Raw genomic sequence first — 16544 nt, 5'->3', positions numbered from 1 at the left:
ATTGTCAGCAACCGGCCAATGAGTGGCATTTGGAGGCGGGACAACATGGCAGGAACTTACTGTACAGCAGTTAGCTCATGAGATATGAAACTGTAATGCTTTGAGGAGGAGGATTGTTTACCTTTGACGGAACTCGTATTTATAGACCTATTAAAACATTATTTGCATCTTACTAACATTTAATATCGGGCATTAATACAAAAAGTGTCGGGGAAGATGTGTAGCTAACGTTAGCTGAGGAATGACAACAACGTGCTAACTTGGCTAACAAGTAAACACGCTGCTTCACGCTGGCGTAACACACAAACACACGCAAGTGAATGAAAGACAACGTGGCGTGAGGGTGCTTTAAGTTACCTCTAGGGGCCACAAACACTAAGGATGAAGAAGTGGCGAGAAGGGCAGCGACCGCACAGGCGACGAGGCGGCTCCCAACGCCACGGATGGTACAGAGGCAACCGGCAGAGATCAACACAGGACGAACAGTGGTGTGTTTAACGAAATACTGTCACATTTGTGTGGTGCTGAGTTTCAGAAATGTGATATGTGTCATAGTCAAAAACCTCAGTAACCGACATTCATTCTTTTGGTTAATATCAAGGACAATTATGTGTTTTACACCTGTTCACAGGTATGGGCATAATGATGCAGGGCCATCATATAGAACATCTCAGAGAAGAGATGAAAACCAGTCTGCCTCTTCTTCCTCCTCCTCCTCCTCTTCTTCATCATCCTCATCTTCCTCCTCTAAGACCAGCAGTGCTGCACCAGGTCAGTACCAGACATCAGCCCCTCACCCTTGCTTGTTCAATGGCTGGTTTATTAATAATAATAAATTTAATTTGTACCACACTTTTCATTCATGGTTAAACTCAAAGTGCTACAGCATTAATAACATAGAACACACAACAAATAGAAAACAATAATAATAAGAGTTAGGATGAAAAAAGAAGTAAGATGAAAAAGCCTTCCTCAATAGAAAGGTGCAATTGGAAGTGTTAGTATCATCTTCTCTGGTGTCATGTCAGAAACAAAACTGAGATCTAAGCCATGACAAGTAACGTGCACAGTGTATTTGGTAGTTGCTCCGAACTGTCACAGTAACTAATTCTTCAACAGTGGTTTATATAGACTCATAGTGTCACTTGAAGACACTGTTAGAAACACAGAAAAATAAACTTGAACGGATGATTATGTTTGAAACCCTTGAAAAAAATCCCAATATTTAACATGATTGTAAATATTACATTACATTCATATCAAAAGCAAGTTACATTTTTTCCCATATACAACATACACAAAATTATAGGGAACAGTTTGGGGTTCAGTGTCTTCTTGTTCACGGACTCCTTGACAGGAGCAGTGTCCAACTTGAGCTGAAGTCGCCCCTAGTATTCCCACTATAAACTGAGTAACAGGCAGATGTAAATTAAATAGCTAGAAAAAAAGATAAGCATCAGTTGACCTCCTGTTCTTTCACCAGATCTGCCAGGTTTCTACTTTGACCCGGAGAAAAATCGTTATTTCCGCCTGCTGCCGGGGCACAACAACTGTAACCCTCTGACCAGAGAGCAGCTGCAGGAGAAAGAAAGGGAGAAACAAAGGAATAAGATGCTCGTAGAGGATGAAAAGCCCAGAAAAGTAAGTCTGTTGTGGGGATAATCATTTCCGTCTTTCTGCTTTTAGCATTATAACGTCAATTTCATATCCTTCAAAAGGGGTGGAGCAATCTGTGTCATATAATCATATGAGTCCAATTGAAAACTGTATTCTTGTAAACTGAGAAAAAGCATTTTGGCCACGACAAGAGGAACTGGCCTGATACTTTGGCCTGATTGCATATTGCACACTAGAGTTCACTGTTTGTTGATTTCAGCAGAGGCAAGTGGGCCCCATATCTTCTGGTTTATTTCATTAGAAGAAATGCACATTTTATATCATAACAAAATAAGAGATAAATCATAACTAAACATCAGAGATTTGGCATTACACAGCTGGGAATGGTCCTAAATGTGCACACACACACACATTCTGTCAGCCTGGGTGAGTTTCATTGCTATTTAATGATGGGACATGTTGTATCATCTTCTCTATAGAAAGCACCAAGAGCAGGACTGAACACTTCACTGCTGCTGCAGAAAAGACATCTTGGCCTTTTACCTCAAAACTCCTATTGCAGGTATATATACATAGACACACAATTGTTTTCTTTATATTCTCAAGTCCCCACAGTAAGTTATACATTTCTGTGCCACAGCTGCAATACATTACAGAAAACAAAGTGTAACTGTAATGCTAATCAGTTCTGCATGTGCAGAGTGAATTTTCTTTGGAGCATTGCTGCCCCCTAATAATGATGCTAATAAAGTATGATTTGTGTTTCAAAAATAGTCATAAAACACTGTCAAAATATTTTTTTGTGAACAACAAATGCAATAATAACCCAAATGGTTTCTATTAATTTTTTTTGGCAAACATTGCTGTAAATAAATATGCAGACACGCATTGTCAGATAGGTCAGAGAAAGAGTGTAAATACTTCTGGTTTAGTTGACTATCTGCAGATAGGACTAGTCAGTGTTACCATGGTTACTGTGTGTGTGTGTGTGTGTGTGTGTGTGTGTGTGTGTGTGTGTGTGTGTGTGTGTGTCTCCAGGCTGGTCCATGAGGTGAAGGTCAGTGGAATGAGACGCCACAAACTAGAGATCCAGAGCACGGACAACAGCAACCCCAACACTGACAACTTCAGACTCATAGTGGTGAGAACACACATAACACACACACACACACACACACTAGGGCTAATATACAACGTGATACTGTGATTCTTATAACTAATACTGCACTTGTAATAGATGCACCATGACATAATTTAGAGTTAGAAAAACTTTTTAAAATCTCAATCTTACCCCCCCCAACCTCCTTTTCTTTCTCAGGGGGACTCGGCATGTGAGCAAGTGTTTACAGTCAATGATGTGTCTCACGGAGGCTGCAAGTACGGCATCATGAACTTCAGCAGCAGCAGCCGGGGTTCTCTGTCAGTGGAAATGTGTGACAACCTTTACTTCACCAACCGCAAGGTGGAAATATTTCACTGGAGCTGGAGCACTGACTATGAATATGCACACATTTGTTGTACTCTACCATATCCCCGTTTTACCTTTCTAATTTAGCTGAATGTTTATTTTTAAAAAATGTAAATTAATCTCATAAGCTGAGACGTTTAAATGACTTCAGAACTGTTGAATCCACTTCAAATCCCTTCGTATATCTTGAAATAACAAGAAATCAGTTTTGTAGGTGTCTAAAACGTTTTTTTGAACCACCTTATTTGTTTCCCACCTCCATTCTGTGAAGACCAGCCTTACTCTGCCTCTGATTGGCTAGTACTTGTTGCCTTCGTTGGTTAGGTTTAGGCATGAGGAGTTAGATGGTTAGGGTAAGAATATCAGGGTAAGCCAATCAGAAGCAGAGTAGGATCGGGTCTCAGCAGAATGCAGGTGGGGAAAAAAACAACGCTTTTTAACTCAACAGCAGTTAATTTTGACAATTATGCTTTGACTTAATGTGTTTCAGGTGAATTCCATCTGTTGGGCTTCAGTCAACTACCCAGACTCCCATGTGTTGTATCCTTCTTTATCTTTAGTAAAGCTCATGGTTGGTCCACCTAAAGTGTTGCTTCAGATTATTAGCAACACTCATTCGTTCTTTCTAATCCCTTATATGCGTGATTTATTTGTGTATTTTAGAACAGTGGTTCTCAAAGTGGGGTCCAGGGACCCCCAGGGATGCTTTAGGGGGTTCCAGGTGGTCCCAAGCAAAAGGGGGAATCATTTATTTTCACTATAATTTCATCCATAAGTAACACAGTGACAGAATATATGACTGTTTTGGTCATGGGTTTCATACACTTTCTGTAATGGGGGACCCTGGGACAAAATCTTATCATATGGGGGTCCGTGGTCCAATTTGTTTCAGTTTAGGAGTCCTTGATGTGAAAAAGTTTGAGAACCACTGCTTTAGACTGTATAAGATTTCCATTTGTTTTGAAAGGACAGGGCTTTTATTTAACAGGCTTTCCAGTTGAAATGTGTCTCATCTCTGTTGAATGATTTCTAATGTCACACAGCAATATTTCACATAGATCGTCATCATTTTTGTTTTCCACAAACATCTTCTCAGCTCTCAGTGTTGTATTTTCCTTGACTGGGCCAACTGTCAGACTGTGTCTGGTGGGAGTGGCAGACACTCCTGGCTGTGTCAGTTTACTTCCTGCTTCCCTCTTCAGTAACTTCAACCCAGGTTAGATTAGTATTTTTACATCAGTCTATTATATTTTACTGGCAAGATTTTGTCAGAAAGCTTTGGTTTAGAAGTGGCAGTTTCTCAGAATAATTATGATCCTTTTTAGTCCATGATCCCCTAAAAAAAGACTTCATGTTGGCTTGGTTTTGTTTACCTCCCTGTTTTCTCATTTCTCTTCTCTCATCCCTTCCCTCAGATCAGCCAGGGATGCTGTGTAGCTTCAAAATATCCTCAGCCTGGTCTTGTGCTTGGTGTCTCAACCCCCAGTTTGACAAGACCTTCAGCACTGGTCAGTCCGACCATCATCATTTTTCTTGCAACTCATAGTCAAATCAACTATAATCAATCATAATCACTGGCGTCTGTAAAGACGTAAGATTGTTTGCTTGGCTGGTGCTATGGGGTGTTTAACAATCTCCTAAATAACACTATGTTTGTTTGGGCAGAAACTAGGCTAAAGCAACACATACTGGAACCAAAATCGTATAATTTATCAGTCCAACTCGGGGTTCAAATTTGATTTGGAATACAGAGTAACCTAATCGCCAATCATTGATGTAGATGATTAAAATAATGACAGTATTAAAAAACTGATCTTGACAGGAGAGCTGGTTACAGGCCAGTCTTCTAATAAATGATTGTACATACAGTTCCTCTCCCTTGATTTCTAAATCTAAAATAATGTGTTCTTGCATGTGTTGGCAGGCCTGTCTCGTAGGGTGATAGTGAAAGACGCAGAGACGGGACGAACGCAGACATACAGCGTTGGCAGCGACGTCTTGGCTCAGCAGTTTGCCCTCAGGGTGAGTCATCTGTTACATTAAAGCGATTAAAGCATGCTCGAGTTAACTTGGAATATGTTGTGATTTGGATTTAAATATGACTAAGGACAACATATGAGGGCAAAGAAATAAAAACACTTCTTTTTTTTCCCCAGGTCCCTGTGCTGTTTAACGGCTGCCGATCGGGAGAGATCTTCAGCATTGACCTGCGGCAGCGAGGACGCAGAGATCAAAGCTGGAAAGCCAGTCGCTTCCATCAAGAATCTGCCATCACGTCTGTACGCGTCCTGCAGGATGAGAACTACCTGCTGGCTGCTGACATGTTGGGCCAGGTCAGGTTATTGCCTTGAAAACAAGAAAACTTATAAATTGTGGGTTCTGAATTTTAGATATTTTTTTTTAGATTTGAGCCAAGGCTGTGGCTCAGAGGTAGAGCAGGTCGTCCACTAATTGGAAGATCGGCGGTTCGATCCCCAGCTCCTCCAGTCTGCATGTCGAAGTGTCGGGCAAGATACTGAACCCCGAATTGCTCTTGAAGGCTGTGCCATTGGTGTTTGAGTGTGTGTGAATGAGCATTAAAAAACTCCTGATGAGCACGTTGGCATCTTGCATGGCAGCCTCTGCCATCAGTGTATGAATGTGTGTGTGTGAATGGGTGAATGTTGGCATGTAGTGTAATGCGCTTTGAGTGGTTGGAAGTCTAGAGAGGCGCAATATAAATGCAGCCCATTTACCATTACCACAACACAATTATCCAAATCCAAACTTCAGTGCGGGATCCAAGTCAAATTCCAGGATTATTCAAAATAACATTTATGCTACATGAATGTTATTATTACTGCACTGACTTTGTGTGTTTTCTTTATTTGTGTGCAGATCAAGCTGTGGGATGTGCGTGTGACAAAGCCAGTGCAGGACTACAAAGGACACTATAATGAGCATGCCTATCTTCCCATTCATGTCAATGAGCCTGAGGGACTTTTGTTGGCAGGTAAGAGAGGATAAAACGTTCTAGCTTCCCCAGTTTTGCTGTTAAACTGACTTGGTCAAAGAGAACCCAGGTTTACATCTACTATGCTCTTACATATGAAGTCTATCAAAGATACACCTCATCTATATATCATATTTCAGAGATAGTTTGACAGGATTGAAACCTGCCAAAGATGTCTTAACTCTCCTCAGCTTCTCTCCCAAGGTGCTTTCCAACTCCAAATGGAAAAACGTATTTTTTCTTTCCGCAGTGGGTCAGGATTGCTACACAAGGTTATGGAGCCTGAAGGACGGCCACCTTCTGAGGACCATCCCGTCACCCCACCCGGCCGCGAACGACCTGATTCCAAGCGTCGTCTTCTCTTCAAATCTGGGCGGATGCAAGGGGCTTCCCGGCCTGCTGATGGCTGTCAAACACGACCTGTACTACTTCCCATACAACACCGACTACCAGGACGGAGGAGAACTGCAGGCTGGATGTTAGGAAAAGACTGAAAGTGCTTTCTGCCACAAACTGTTACTTACATATCTAATAGGTATTGTAAGATTTGAAGGGTTTGGCTGGATAAAGATGTGATGTGACTATTTAACCCAACAGCCAGTATGCAGTTAATGTTCAAGATGTTATAACGGACTTCTGATTGGGAAGACCTCCTTGATGTTGCATTGTAGTCTCAGGGGAATGTTATTTTTCACACGTATTTGTGCCAAAAGGAAACAGAAGTGCTGCATTCAAGAGTGCACACAACTACTACAGTTGGCTTACTGTCACCTTTAGAAGTGCACTTACATGATCGACTTAAATTTTTAATGGAAAATTAGGACGTTGCTGATCTAAATTTGAAAAGGACAAGACTGTGTTTACACTATAACTCAGAACAGTTTTAATTGTTGAATGATATTCTCAAAATCATTAAACACAGTGACCTGTTGAATTGTATTTGTTCCTAAATGACACACACACACACACAGACTGTTGAGTTTCTGCAGTTTAATACATATTCTATGAGCATACATGAACATAAAGGTATTGATTTGTTCCGTGTGATATCTGTAGTCACTGAACATCTGTCTGAGATAGAACAGCGATAATGTCTGTGATTTCAGCTTATTTGTTGACATCATAATCAACTCTCCCGGTTGAAAAAAAAACCTCCACTACAGTCAGATCTCACAATGCAGAGGCGTCCAGTAGAGAGCCGGACCGTAACATATGTTGTATTTGTCAGATAGTGTCTTTTTGCAGTAAAGACAACCTTGAATGTAACTTAACTTGTTGCTGCTGCTCATTAAATGCTCCTAACTAACTAGCTACACAGCCTGAGTTGACAGATTAAAGGATTATTCTTCTAATTATCTCCCGTATTGAGGGGCCAGCCTCAAAAATAGTTTTAAGTCTTTTTCCGCACTATATTCCTACTGTGAGCCAGCCACTATATAAAAGCAGTTTGTTGCATTTCATCCCACATCAGTCAGATTTGTTAACAGAAAGTAGTTTTGACATAATTAAAAACAAAACAAGGCCATTAAAAATTTCCCTATTAAAGTAAACGTTTTTCCCCATATATGTATATTATATGTAAAATTTAAACAGTCAATGTGGACAGCATTATTAAGGCTGTTCTATGATAACCCGCCAATCCAAATGCACAAACAACCATATAGGGATTATGTAGTTATTACTATTAAGTAGTTATTACTAAGTTATTATATACGTTGGAATGCATCTCTGTGCTACAGTACACCAGTGGCCGCTGAATCCTCCCGAAGCCAAAGAGTGACAGGAAAGCTAAAGCGTGCAGGGGTGAAGCAGAGGAAAATACAGTAGACCCACTCAAACATGGATCAGAGTGCATTTTTCCGAATGCTACATCCAGGATACCTGCAGAAACAATCTTAGAATAAAAGTGCTGGAAACAGTATAAGATGCTATGTCAGTAACGCTATTACTAAATGGTTTACATGTTTATCCCCAGACTACAAAAAGGTGCTAATTGTACTAGTGGGTCACACTGAGAGGGATTGTCAAAGGGGTCAGTGTTTCATGTGCATTATTACAAATCTGAAAAGATCAAAAGGGGTACATGAAAATTTACCTGAACTCAATTGCAAGCAAGCATGTACAATACTCAGTTTCATATCTCTCTGAGTGGTTTCATCTCTTTCCTTCTTGATATTCAAGTTTCACTCTGACTGGTATTCTTCACAGTGTAAAATGTAGGCATATTAAAGTGAAATAGCATCACAGGACTGAAAAGTGAGGACAGCGTTAAAAAAAACGAGGTCCAACCTGCCACAGACAGTCTAGTGACAGCCGCTCAAATGCCACTAAAAACAACAGGGGAGCCTGTAAGCCGGAGACGAGGGGTCAAAAAGTCAAAAATGTCAGTTCCAGTTTTCATAGAGGCCGGCGTGTGTAACCGTTCTCTCTTTGACTCCAGCTGCTCTTCCTGCTAGAGCTCCCCAGGTTTTTGGTTGCAGCCGTTGCAGACCCTCACCGGATGATCCCAGCCGCGGGAGGGCACGGCGCGTCGCTCCTGGGAGCAGTCTTCACACACGCCCTGACCGCAGGCGCGACAGTGATGGATGGAGAGACGAGGGGAGAACTCCCTCTGGCACTCGCAGCAAGAGTGGATGTCCTGATCTGGGACCCAGTAGGCCGGGCGTGCTGCGTCTTTCACCAGGCCTGGACACACAGGAGAGGAAGCAGCAGCTGTTAATATGAGTCTCAGCAGCCATTGACTGATGAAACAATTATGACTTCTTCAGTTAGGGGAATTATAATAATACGTTGTCAAAACTAGCATTAGAAAGTGCTTCACAACGAACACACAAAACAACAATAAAATACAGTCATGTACGAACAAACAAGGCAAGCACAAGGAACAAATGAACAAAACCCAAAAACAATGGATGACTAAAAACCACAAACAAAACACCAGGGACAAAATGCAAAAACAACGGGCGAACTGAAAACCCAAAATAGAGCAGTGCAAAACCAAAGCACAACGCCAAGAACAAAGCACAGCACAACACAACAGTCAAGAGTAAAAATAAGCAAAAAAATCAAAGAAAAATCATAAGAAAAGGCTTTCGATAAAAATAAGTCTTCAAAAGTGATTTAAAAGAAAAAGGATCTCAGGCTGCTTGAAATGTTTTTAATGGCAATTAAACTTTTTCTCCAATATCATTCAGACCTGTTTTTATAGGAGTTAACTGACTGTTTTCACTGTTGAACAATAGTTGACTGGAGTGAAGTGATCTTTATCTGCATCGTTGTGATAATGCTCACCGAGAGGTATGTCGATAGCACCGACTACAGCTCCTAGAGTGTTCTGAACTGCCTCCCCAACCTTCCTGGCTATCAGGGTGCCTCCCTCCTCCTCCAAGGCAGCATCCAGCAACTCTGCAACAGAGAAACATGCACATCAAGTCATACACATTGCAGACACACCCATGTATTTTGTTAGCTGTTTAGTTTTGTTTGTATGCATATGTACGTATGTGTGGATGTACGTAGATGTTGGGTGCATGTACTGTGCGGATGAATCTACTTGATGCACACACACTGCAGAAACAATTTACCCATCGAAGACAATAGAGTTTGTCTTTCATATCTGAGTGACTTCAAAAGCTCCAAACGCATACCAGTTGGGATTCCCCTGTTGTGGAAACATGCATCGCAGACACGAACGGGAGCAAGGCCCCAGCCCCTCTCGGGGACCGGCCGGGTTTTAGAGGAGCAGGCATCACAGAAACCCTCTCCACAGGCACGGCAGTGGTGCTTGGTGTCATTGGCCTGGAACTCTTCCCCACATTTATGGCATTTCTACAAAACACACATTCGGGATTACATGAATCTATTTTCAATTGATAAAAAAAACAACAACTTTGACAACTGACATAATAAAAAGTTTCGGTATGTGCAAGAATTGTTTTTTAGCCTCTTGTGGGTAAAACCTCTAAAAAAGGACATAATGTCTGATTTTTCTTATTGGAAGTATGATTTGTCTCTAAGCCATCTGTCCTCATTTTCACCCTCACCACTGCTGCATCTAAGCAACAAATGTTCCTCTTGAAAAAATCACATCTTTGTTTTAAATTTTGCATAATTACTGCATGTTTCAAACTGCTTAACGATTCTGTAGAAACCGATTTAACTGTTAAGTGTCAAATAACTTGAGTAAAAATGCTAAACCAAGTTCATTCAGACTCTGAACTGTGTATCAAGTTGGGTTTTACTGAAATGAATGACAACATAGGACTCTATAGCCCCTCATTTGCTCTAGGCTGGTGGTTCTCAAAGTGGGCTCTAGGGTTGTGGATGTGTGAGAACCTGCATGCACTCATGGTTTTGTTGCTTTCTCTGGCATTGAGTTTTTTTTTTACTTTGTGTTTGTATATTTTTCTAGTTTTGGTTCAATTCTAGTTATGTACCAGGATAAGAGAGTTGGGTTTCCAGTAGGTGGGAGCGATCTGGTCAGTGAGCCAGGAGGTAACTGCTTTGGCAGGTTTGACGCTGAGTTCAGACACGGACTGAGAAATGTATTTCACTCCATCCAGCAACCTCTGTGCAGCATTGTTGTTGTCTTTCAAAAAACCATCAGACTGAAAAGCAGACAAGAGGAGAGCAAAGAGTACATACTTATAACAAAGCTTCTGATGTGCATATCATACTGTACCCTGTATATATAGTTAATTTAACATTAATTGTGTTGGTTAAGTATTTCAGTGATGATACTACATGTGTGCTTCACTCTCACAGACTTGTATTTTGACAGAAATACAATAATTTGACACTGTTGATTTAGGTTTGACATTTATACTCATTTTGCTCCCTTTTGATCAATATTATAACATGATACTAGTTATTCTGGGCATCTATATATGACTAACTGGCAAGAATTAACTGAAAATGCAGCTCACAATGGACTTGACAACATTCATTTGACTTAAAACCTGAAATCTTGGCTTGCAACTTTTTTTAATTGGTTTAAGCAGAATCTCATTTAGGCTGTTCTGCTGCAGCCTTACCCCGGGCCAGATGTGCTGGATCTCTGTTCTGACCACTGTTTCCACTGGGTCCTGGTTTCCATACCAGTACTGCCTGCTTCTGTAAATCACTGCACAGTTGGGGCACTCGATTACATACCTGGACAAAGATGAAATAAACTCAGTACCAGTATTATGGATTATGATTATGTCGCTTTAGAGCTTTTTACATGTATTATAACCTGCTTACATGTAAAAACCAAATACAATACATTTGTCATAGCATTTCCTGTTATAACTGAACAAGCTAAAAGTCAATGAGTACAATGTTCCAATTTTACACGTGGGTTGATCACGCTTAGAGGTTTTTTCCAGTTTTTCACCTTAATGAATGACTATGTCTCCGATCATTTGTGTTAGCAAGGAAGTCATTTCCAGTCATTGTCCAAATGGTTCTGTGGCAGCTGGACTCACCCAGACCAGGCGTAGATGGCCAAACCAAACCACGGTGAGTCAGACGAGGCTGTCGTTTTAGGAACCACTATTACCTCCTTCCCTCCCTCGTAGCAGGCCTGAGAGGTTCAACACATACACTCAGAACCACATCAAGCAGGCTAATTCACTGTGTGCATGTGTGTTTGTACTTGCCTTGCAAGTGTAGATGCGGTTGTCATACTGCGCAGAGTAGCGGCATCGATGTTTTGCTTCGTGGTCGAGTCCCTCCTTTAGGTGATTCATGCTTTTCTTACAGCCTGAACTGAAAATGGGAGCAAACCGAGTCAAAGGCCAGAATTTGTTTGCTTGCAAATATTAAAGGGATAAAAATAATGATGGTTCTTTGAGGGTCCTGGCTTTTTTAAAAAAATGATTCAAATGAAATGCTGTTGAATTACTTTATCATTTAATAATGAGATCATTTACTTGTTCATTTACACCTCATGTGAATGTTGTTGCTCATGGATCCCCCTAAATAAAATCACTAATGAACAGGTATAATGTTTTGCTCATGATAAAATCAGACTTAGCTGCCATATACTTGTAAAGTATAAAAAGCTAAATCGATTTAATCGTAGCTTCATAAAACCAGAAGCCAGCATGTGAACCTTCATCATACCTCAGCAGGCCGCTGTAACATCTGAGAATGTTCATTTGAATGAATGTCATATTTGTTTTTTCAGTATAATGAATGCTCATTTCTGCTTTTTGATAATGAACTGCAATTGTTGCAGCAAGGAGAGAGACACATACCCACAGCTGAGGCAGAGGCTGGAGCAGGTGAAATATTCATCTGGAAAGAAGGAGTTACTGGTCATGTGCTCGTCTGGAATCTCCCCACTGAAACGTTCGCTCAGGGCCTGATGGAAGGAGTTACGGGGAGAGATTAAGGGATAGGAAGAGTCAATAACATTAACTGTAGATCATGATGGCTTTACAGTGTCAGCTGAATGCATTAAATCACATGATAAAATGTCCAGATGCGTGACTATACAACCCAGACTTACTAATTTAGAGTTGCTGCACACTTTTTGAAATCAAATTTGATGCTTTTTAAGACCTCGACAGAGAAAATTTAATACCCTGTCCACAGCAGAATGAATGCACATTAGGGCTGTGCTTTATGTTTGAAATCAACTTGACAATATTAACAGGGATATTTTCCTGGATATTTTTGTATCTCCATATAACAATCTAAACTGTGTCCCACTGTTATGCTTGGCATTAGATAAAACTCTTTGTGTTAAATGAAACAATTTTAATTTAAAAATTATATTTTAATTACAATTTGCTTGGAATCGTTCTTGCACTCACAGAGTCGACTATAGTTAATTCTCTCCATTAAGATACATATACATTACAGTATATCTTATCATGTATATCAGTCTTTCATTCACTTAAGCAGCCCATTAAATCTGTAAACACCAGCTAAGCGGTCAGCAAGTTCTCCTTCATGTTTGCCGTTGCAGCTCCGCACCAAAAAACATCATTATCCAGATTCTAGCAACTATCAGAGGACTATAACAGAGGACTTTGTGTCGTCTCTGAACCCCCTGGCTAACTGTCTTTAGCTGAGCATCATCTGTACTGTTTGTGTTCTTCTTTAATCCTGTTACCTTCGTCAGAGCAGGTGGCGGCCTGTGGAGCACCGATCAAAACATGACCGGAAAACGAAAAGAAGGAGCTGGACTGGACTGAGTCATGACTGAAGACCAAACCATATTTAAATAAGTTTTAATTTAAGACCTACCATAACTAAAATAAGACTTTTTAAGACATTTTATGACCTTAAAGTCTAATTTAAGACTTCCGTGGGAACACTGTGCATCAATCAAGCATTCCTACTTGCAGAGCCTTGTAGATGACACTGGCAGAACGAGGCGAACGGGTGGTGTTGTTGTCCAGCTGCTGCTCCAGGTTGCGCAGCAGACCACTGAAGTCTGTAGGGGGGTTGTAGGTTCGAGTTCCACGGTACTGGACGGAGCTAAATGCTTCAGGAAACAGACCCAGTTTCCTGAAACGCTCCTGGAGCAGACGATCTGCCGATTCAGACGGTTTGTCTAGAGACACAGAACAAATAATGTCACAGACCGAAAAGGGCGTGAAGGAGAAGAAGCATCTTTAATGATGACATGATTTGATTTACCCGATCCTAACAGCTTTGTGTGGACAGTCTCATGGAAGATGATGACAGCAGGGCCCAGAGTGGACAAAGGAACATCTAGACCACAGCGGGTGGTAGTGGCTTTTAGCTCCCTGGTGAAATGTTTAAGGTAGGCATCTGAGGCATCACCGAGAAACTTGAAGAGATCGTCATGGAGACGGTCAGCGTGGGTACGATAGATGACCACATCAGAGATAGCCAGGACCTTGAGGAGCAGCCGGGTTCGCTGACCTTGGTTGGCTCCTGATTACCAGTGAAAAGAGAATAGTAAATACCTGAAATATTTGTTTAAGCTTAAGTGGTAATTGTGAAAACAGAAACCTGCTATCTTTGTTTATATTATACAACTGAGCAAACACATTATTTGTCACATACCAGCTCCGAGTAGTCCCTCTGTGTCGATGACTACCACCTGGTGTACAGGGTCCATAGCTGCCCACACACCCACCGTGCAGGACTCTTGGGTGGGGGAGGTCTTGAACACTTCTCTCCCGAGGAAAAATGTATGGTTCAGGGTGTGAGACTTGCCCTCCCCGGTGTTTCCAAAGATGGAGACTACCTTGAGGAGCTCATCTGGTCTGCAATCCAGTCTGCTCACAAACTCCTCCTCATCCTTCACCTAAGAATCCACACAAGATAAACCCCATTGTCATGACATCACATTAATACAAGATGCTATGAAAAGTTTTAAAGGTTTTTTCCAGGCACTTACACGCATCTCCTCCTTCTCATCCACCAAAAGGAAGCTGCACACTTTCTCCAGCTTGGCTTTCAGGATCTCAATCTCTGACTCCCCAGCCGTCACATTGTTCTCGTGGGGAGCTTTGGCTGGAGGGTAGGGTGTCAGCGGGTGCTTTCTCTTGTTAACTCCGCTGTGGGTGCGTTTCTGGCAGTCCAGACACAGGTTGATCTTACAACCCTGGCAGCGCACCACCGCTCTGAGCCGTCCACCGTTGGCAGAGCAGCTGCTGTCACCTTTGCATGAATCACAGAAAGGAACGTGGCCTGGCGCAATCTTGACCCGGTCATGATTCCTCATCCGCTCCTGGCGATGGAGCTCCAGTTCACAACGGGCACACTGCAAGCTGCCGCATTCATCACATTCAAACGCAGCCTCATCGGAACCCCCACAGGCATAGCTCTCCTGACAGACTAGGATTGTGTTCATTTCTTTATCTACAGCTGGACCTTGACCACTAATGTCAAACCTCACAGGTCAGTACAATACCCTCGGTGTTGATAACAGACGGGAACTATGACTGAGAGTAGAGCTGGGCAATATGGACAAAATCAAATATCACAATATTTTTGGCCAAATATCTCAATATTGGTATTGTGACAGTATTGTAGGGATTGGTCCTTTCACAAAGTATTTACACAATGAGATTTTTGATAAATAATCATCTGCAATGTGGATATAATGACTAAATGGGTAAAGGCAAATAATAAAACAGCTAGAACAGTCTGGTAAGTTCAGAAAATGACATCACTTTAGTGTAATACAGCCTTTAAAACCAGGAAAAGACTAAACTTATGCCATATCACGATATTACAATATCTAGTCTCATATCACGATATCGATATAATAATGATATACTGCCCAGCCCTTACTAAGAGTAATTAGGATTGCAAAAACAATGTAGTGGAAGACACAAGATTATGGCACTGTTAAGTAAATCTCTACAACCACATGTGATACAACCTTTTTTTGATCAAACTCTCCTAAAAGCCAATTCACTAATGTGCAATACTGTCGAATCATGTGCTATGAGATTATCAGATGATATGAGCACAAATTATTTCTGCTAACTATCAATAAGGGCATTCAGTCTGTAGTAAAGCAAGTCCAGGCAGCAATATCAAACACACATGCCCAGATATGTATGTTATTACTTTATGTTCTTTGGCACAACAGTTTGCTAGCCAACATTATCTACCCAGCATCCCTTGTCTTGATTTAGTAATACTATACAGATCAGATGAGTTGCTCCTTAAGAAGGTACGTTAGCCCGGTATGCTCATCCCTTTGGCTTAAAAATACGCTAAGAAACTCGGTAACTAATAATTTTATCTACCATTAGCTAAACAAAGAGACACACTGCTGAAAAAAACAACCTTCATTTCAGTCAACTGACCTAGCAGTGGCTGCCAGTCCGACCGACGTCGACTGACTCGTTAAGTAAAACGCTGCCTCAGCACAGTCTATAACTGGACACGTAGACTATCTAATAACACACCGCCGACTGACACACACAGCTAACGTTGGTGGAAAAAGTCAGCTGGCTTGAGCAGTTTTGTGTCAGACTCCTGTAGATGTTGTTGCTCTCACACCAGCTGATCGGCTTGTTTTTATCCAGAGGTCAAAAGTCATTACAAACACAATGCATTTTGGGAAATGAAGGACCATGGAGTAGCGTGAAATGACAAGCATTAAACCACTGCGTGTTATTCTATTTAAACCGTTGTCTTCTTGTTTTATATTATCTATACTAACTTTTACTTTCCGAATGGTTTCTATAGTTAGCTTAACAAAAGCTACTCGGCTACTTACAGAGAGCGTAATGACGGCTGCCCATAATGCTGCGCACCTTCCAGCTGCTATTGGGTCCGCTTGTATTTGTCGTCAGCGTACACCGAAGCTAACCCGGGTGGACGGAGACAGCACTTGATATACTAGCACAGCGTGTTAATATCAAGCACTGTGTCATATATAGTTTATTATTAGATATATTAAATATTTGAAAGCCTCTTGTTGTTGTGAGTTTACTACTGTGCGTTGCTTATTGCACTTTATTTAAGCCACTTCAATTGATAAGC

General features: G+C 41.3%; 2 protein-coding genes across 4 annotated transcripts; one reads left to right on the top strand and one right to left on the bottom strand.

Annotated features, from left to right (window-relative positions):
* The first annotated feature begins 15 nt into the window (after nt 1–15).
* wdr21 (WD repeat domain 21) lies at nt 16–7011 on the top strand. The gene is made up of 13 exons (XM_042389994.1): nt 16–488; nt 632–771; nt 1484–1641; nt 2097–2179; nt 2656–2758; nt 2936–3079; nt 3576–3625; nt 4222–4301; nt 4501–4593; nt 5010–5107; nt 5242–5418; nt 5963–6077; nt 6328–7011. Exons 1-13 carry the CDS (start codon nt 382–384, stop codon nt 6558–6560), a joined length of 1581 nt encoding a protein of 526 aa, XP_042245928.1. The 5' UTR covers nt 16–381; the 3' UTR covers nt 6561–7011.
* Nucleotides 7012–7052: 41 nt separating this feature from the next.
* Nucleotides 7053–16316, bottom strand: zfyve1 (zinc finger, FYVE domain containing 1). Of its 3 annotated transcripts, none has more exons than XM_042389993.1 (13): nt 16279–16316; nt 14440–14812; nt 14103–14346; nt 13710–13970; nt 13409–13623; nt 12317–12423; nt 11717–11825; nt 11543–11640; nt 11111–11228; nt 10514–10684; nt 9725–9905; nt 9369–9482; nt 7053–8762 (listed from the first exon to the last, which is right to left on the bottom strand). In XM_042389993.1, exons 2-13 carry the CDS (start codon nt 14764–14766, stop codon nt 8530–8532), a joined length of 2178 nt encoding a protein of 725 aa, XP_042245927.1. In that variant the 5' UTR covers nt 14767–14812; nt 16279–16316; the 3' UTR covers nt 7053–8529. The 3 variants fall into 3 exon arrangements, with proteins under 3 accessions (XP_042245927.1, XP_042245926.1, XP_042245925.1); XM_042389992.1 differs by lacking the exon at nt 16279–16316 and adding an exon at nt 15863–16270; XM_042389991.1 differs by lacking the exon at nt 16279–16316 and having other exon boundaries at nt 14440–15173.
* Nucleotides 16317–16544: the final 228 nt, after the last annotated feature.

The sequence above is a fragment of the Thunnus maccoyii genome, chromosome 17, assembly GCF_910596095.1.
Source record: "Thunnus maccoyii chromosome 17, fThuMac1.1, whole genome shotgun sequence".
NCBI lineage: Eukaryota > Metazoa > Chordata > Actinopteri > Scombriformes > Scombridae > Thunnus > Thunnus maccoyii.
Note: the sequence above shows the minus strand (reverse complement) of the source record. Positions and strands in the feature narration are given on the sequence as shown.

Coding starts and splice junctions, on each gene's coding strand:
- zfyve1 (XM_042389991.1), bottom strand. CDS start 14,895: ATGAACACAATCCTAGTCTGTCAGGAGAGCTATGCCTGTGGGGGTTCC. Junction 11,641..11,716: donor ACCGCATCTACACTTGCAAG/GCAAGTACAAAC, acceptor TGAACCTCTCAG/GCCTGCTACGAGGGAGGGAA. Junction 11,229..11,542: donor GCCATCTACGCCTGGTCTGG/GTGAGTCCAGCT, acceptor ATCTTTGTCCAG/GTATGTAATCGAGTGCCCCA.
- wdr21 (XM_042389994.1), top strand. CDS start 382: ATGAAGAAGTGGCGAGAAGGGCAGCGACCGCACAGGCGACGAGGCGGC. Junction 2,180..2,655: donor CCTCAAAACTCCTATTGCAG/GTATATATACAT, acceptor GTGTGTCTCCAG/GCTGGTCCATGAGGTGAAGG. Junction 2,759..2,935: donor ACAACTTCAGACTCATAGTG/GTGAGAACACAC, acceptor TTTCTTTCTCAG/GGGGACTCGGCATGTGAGCA.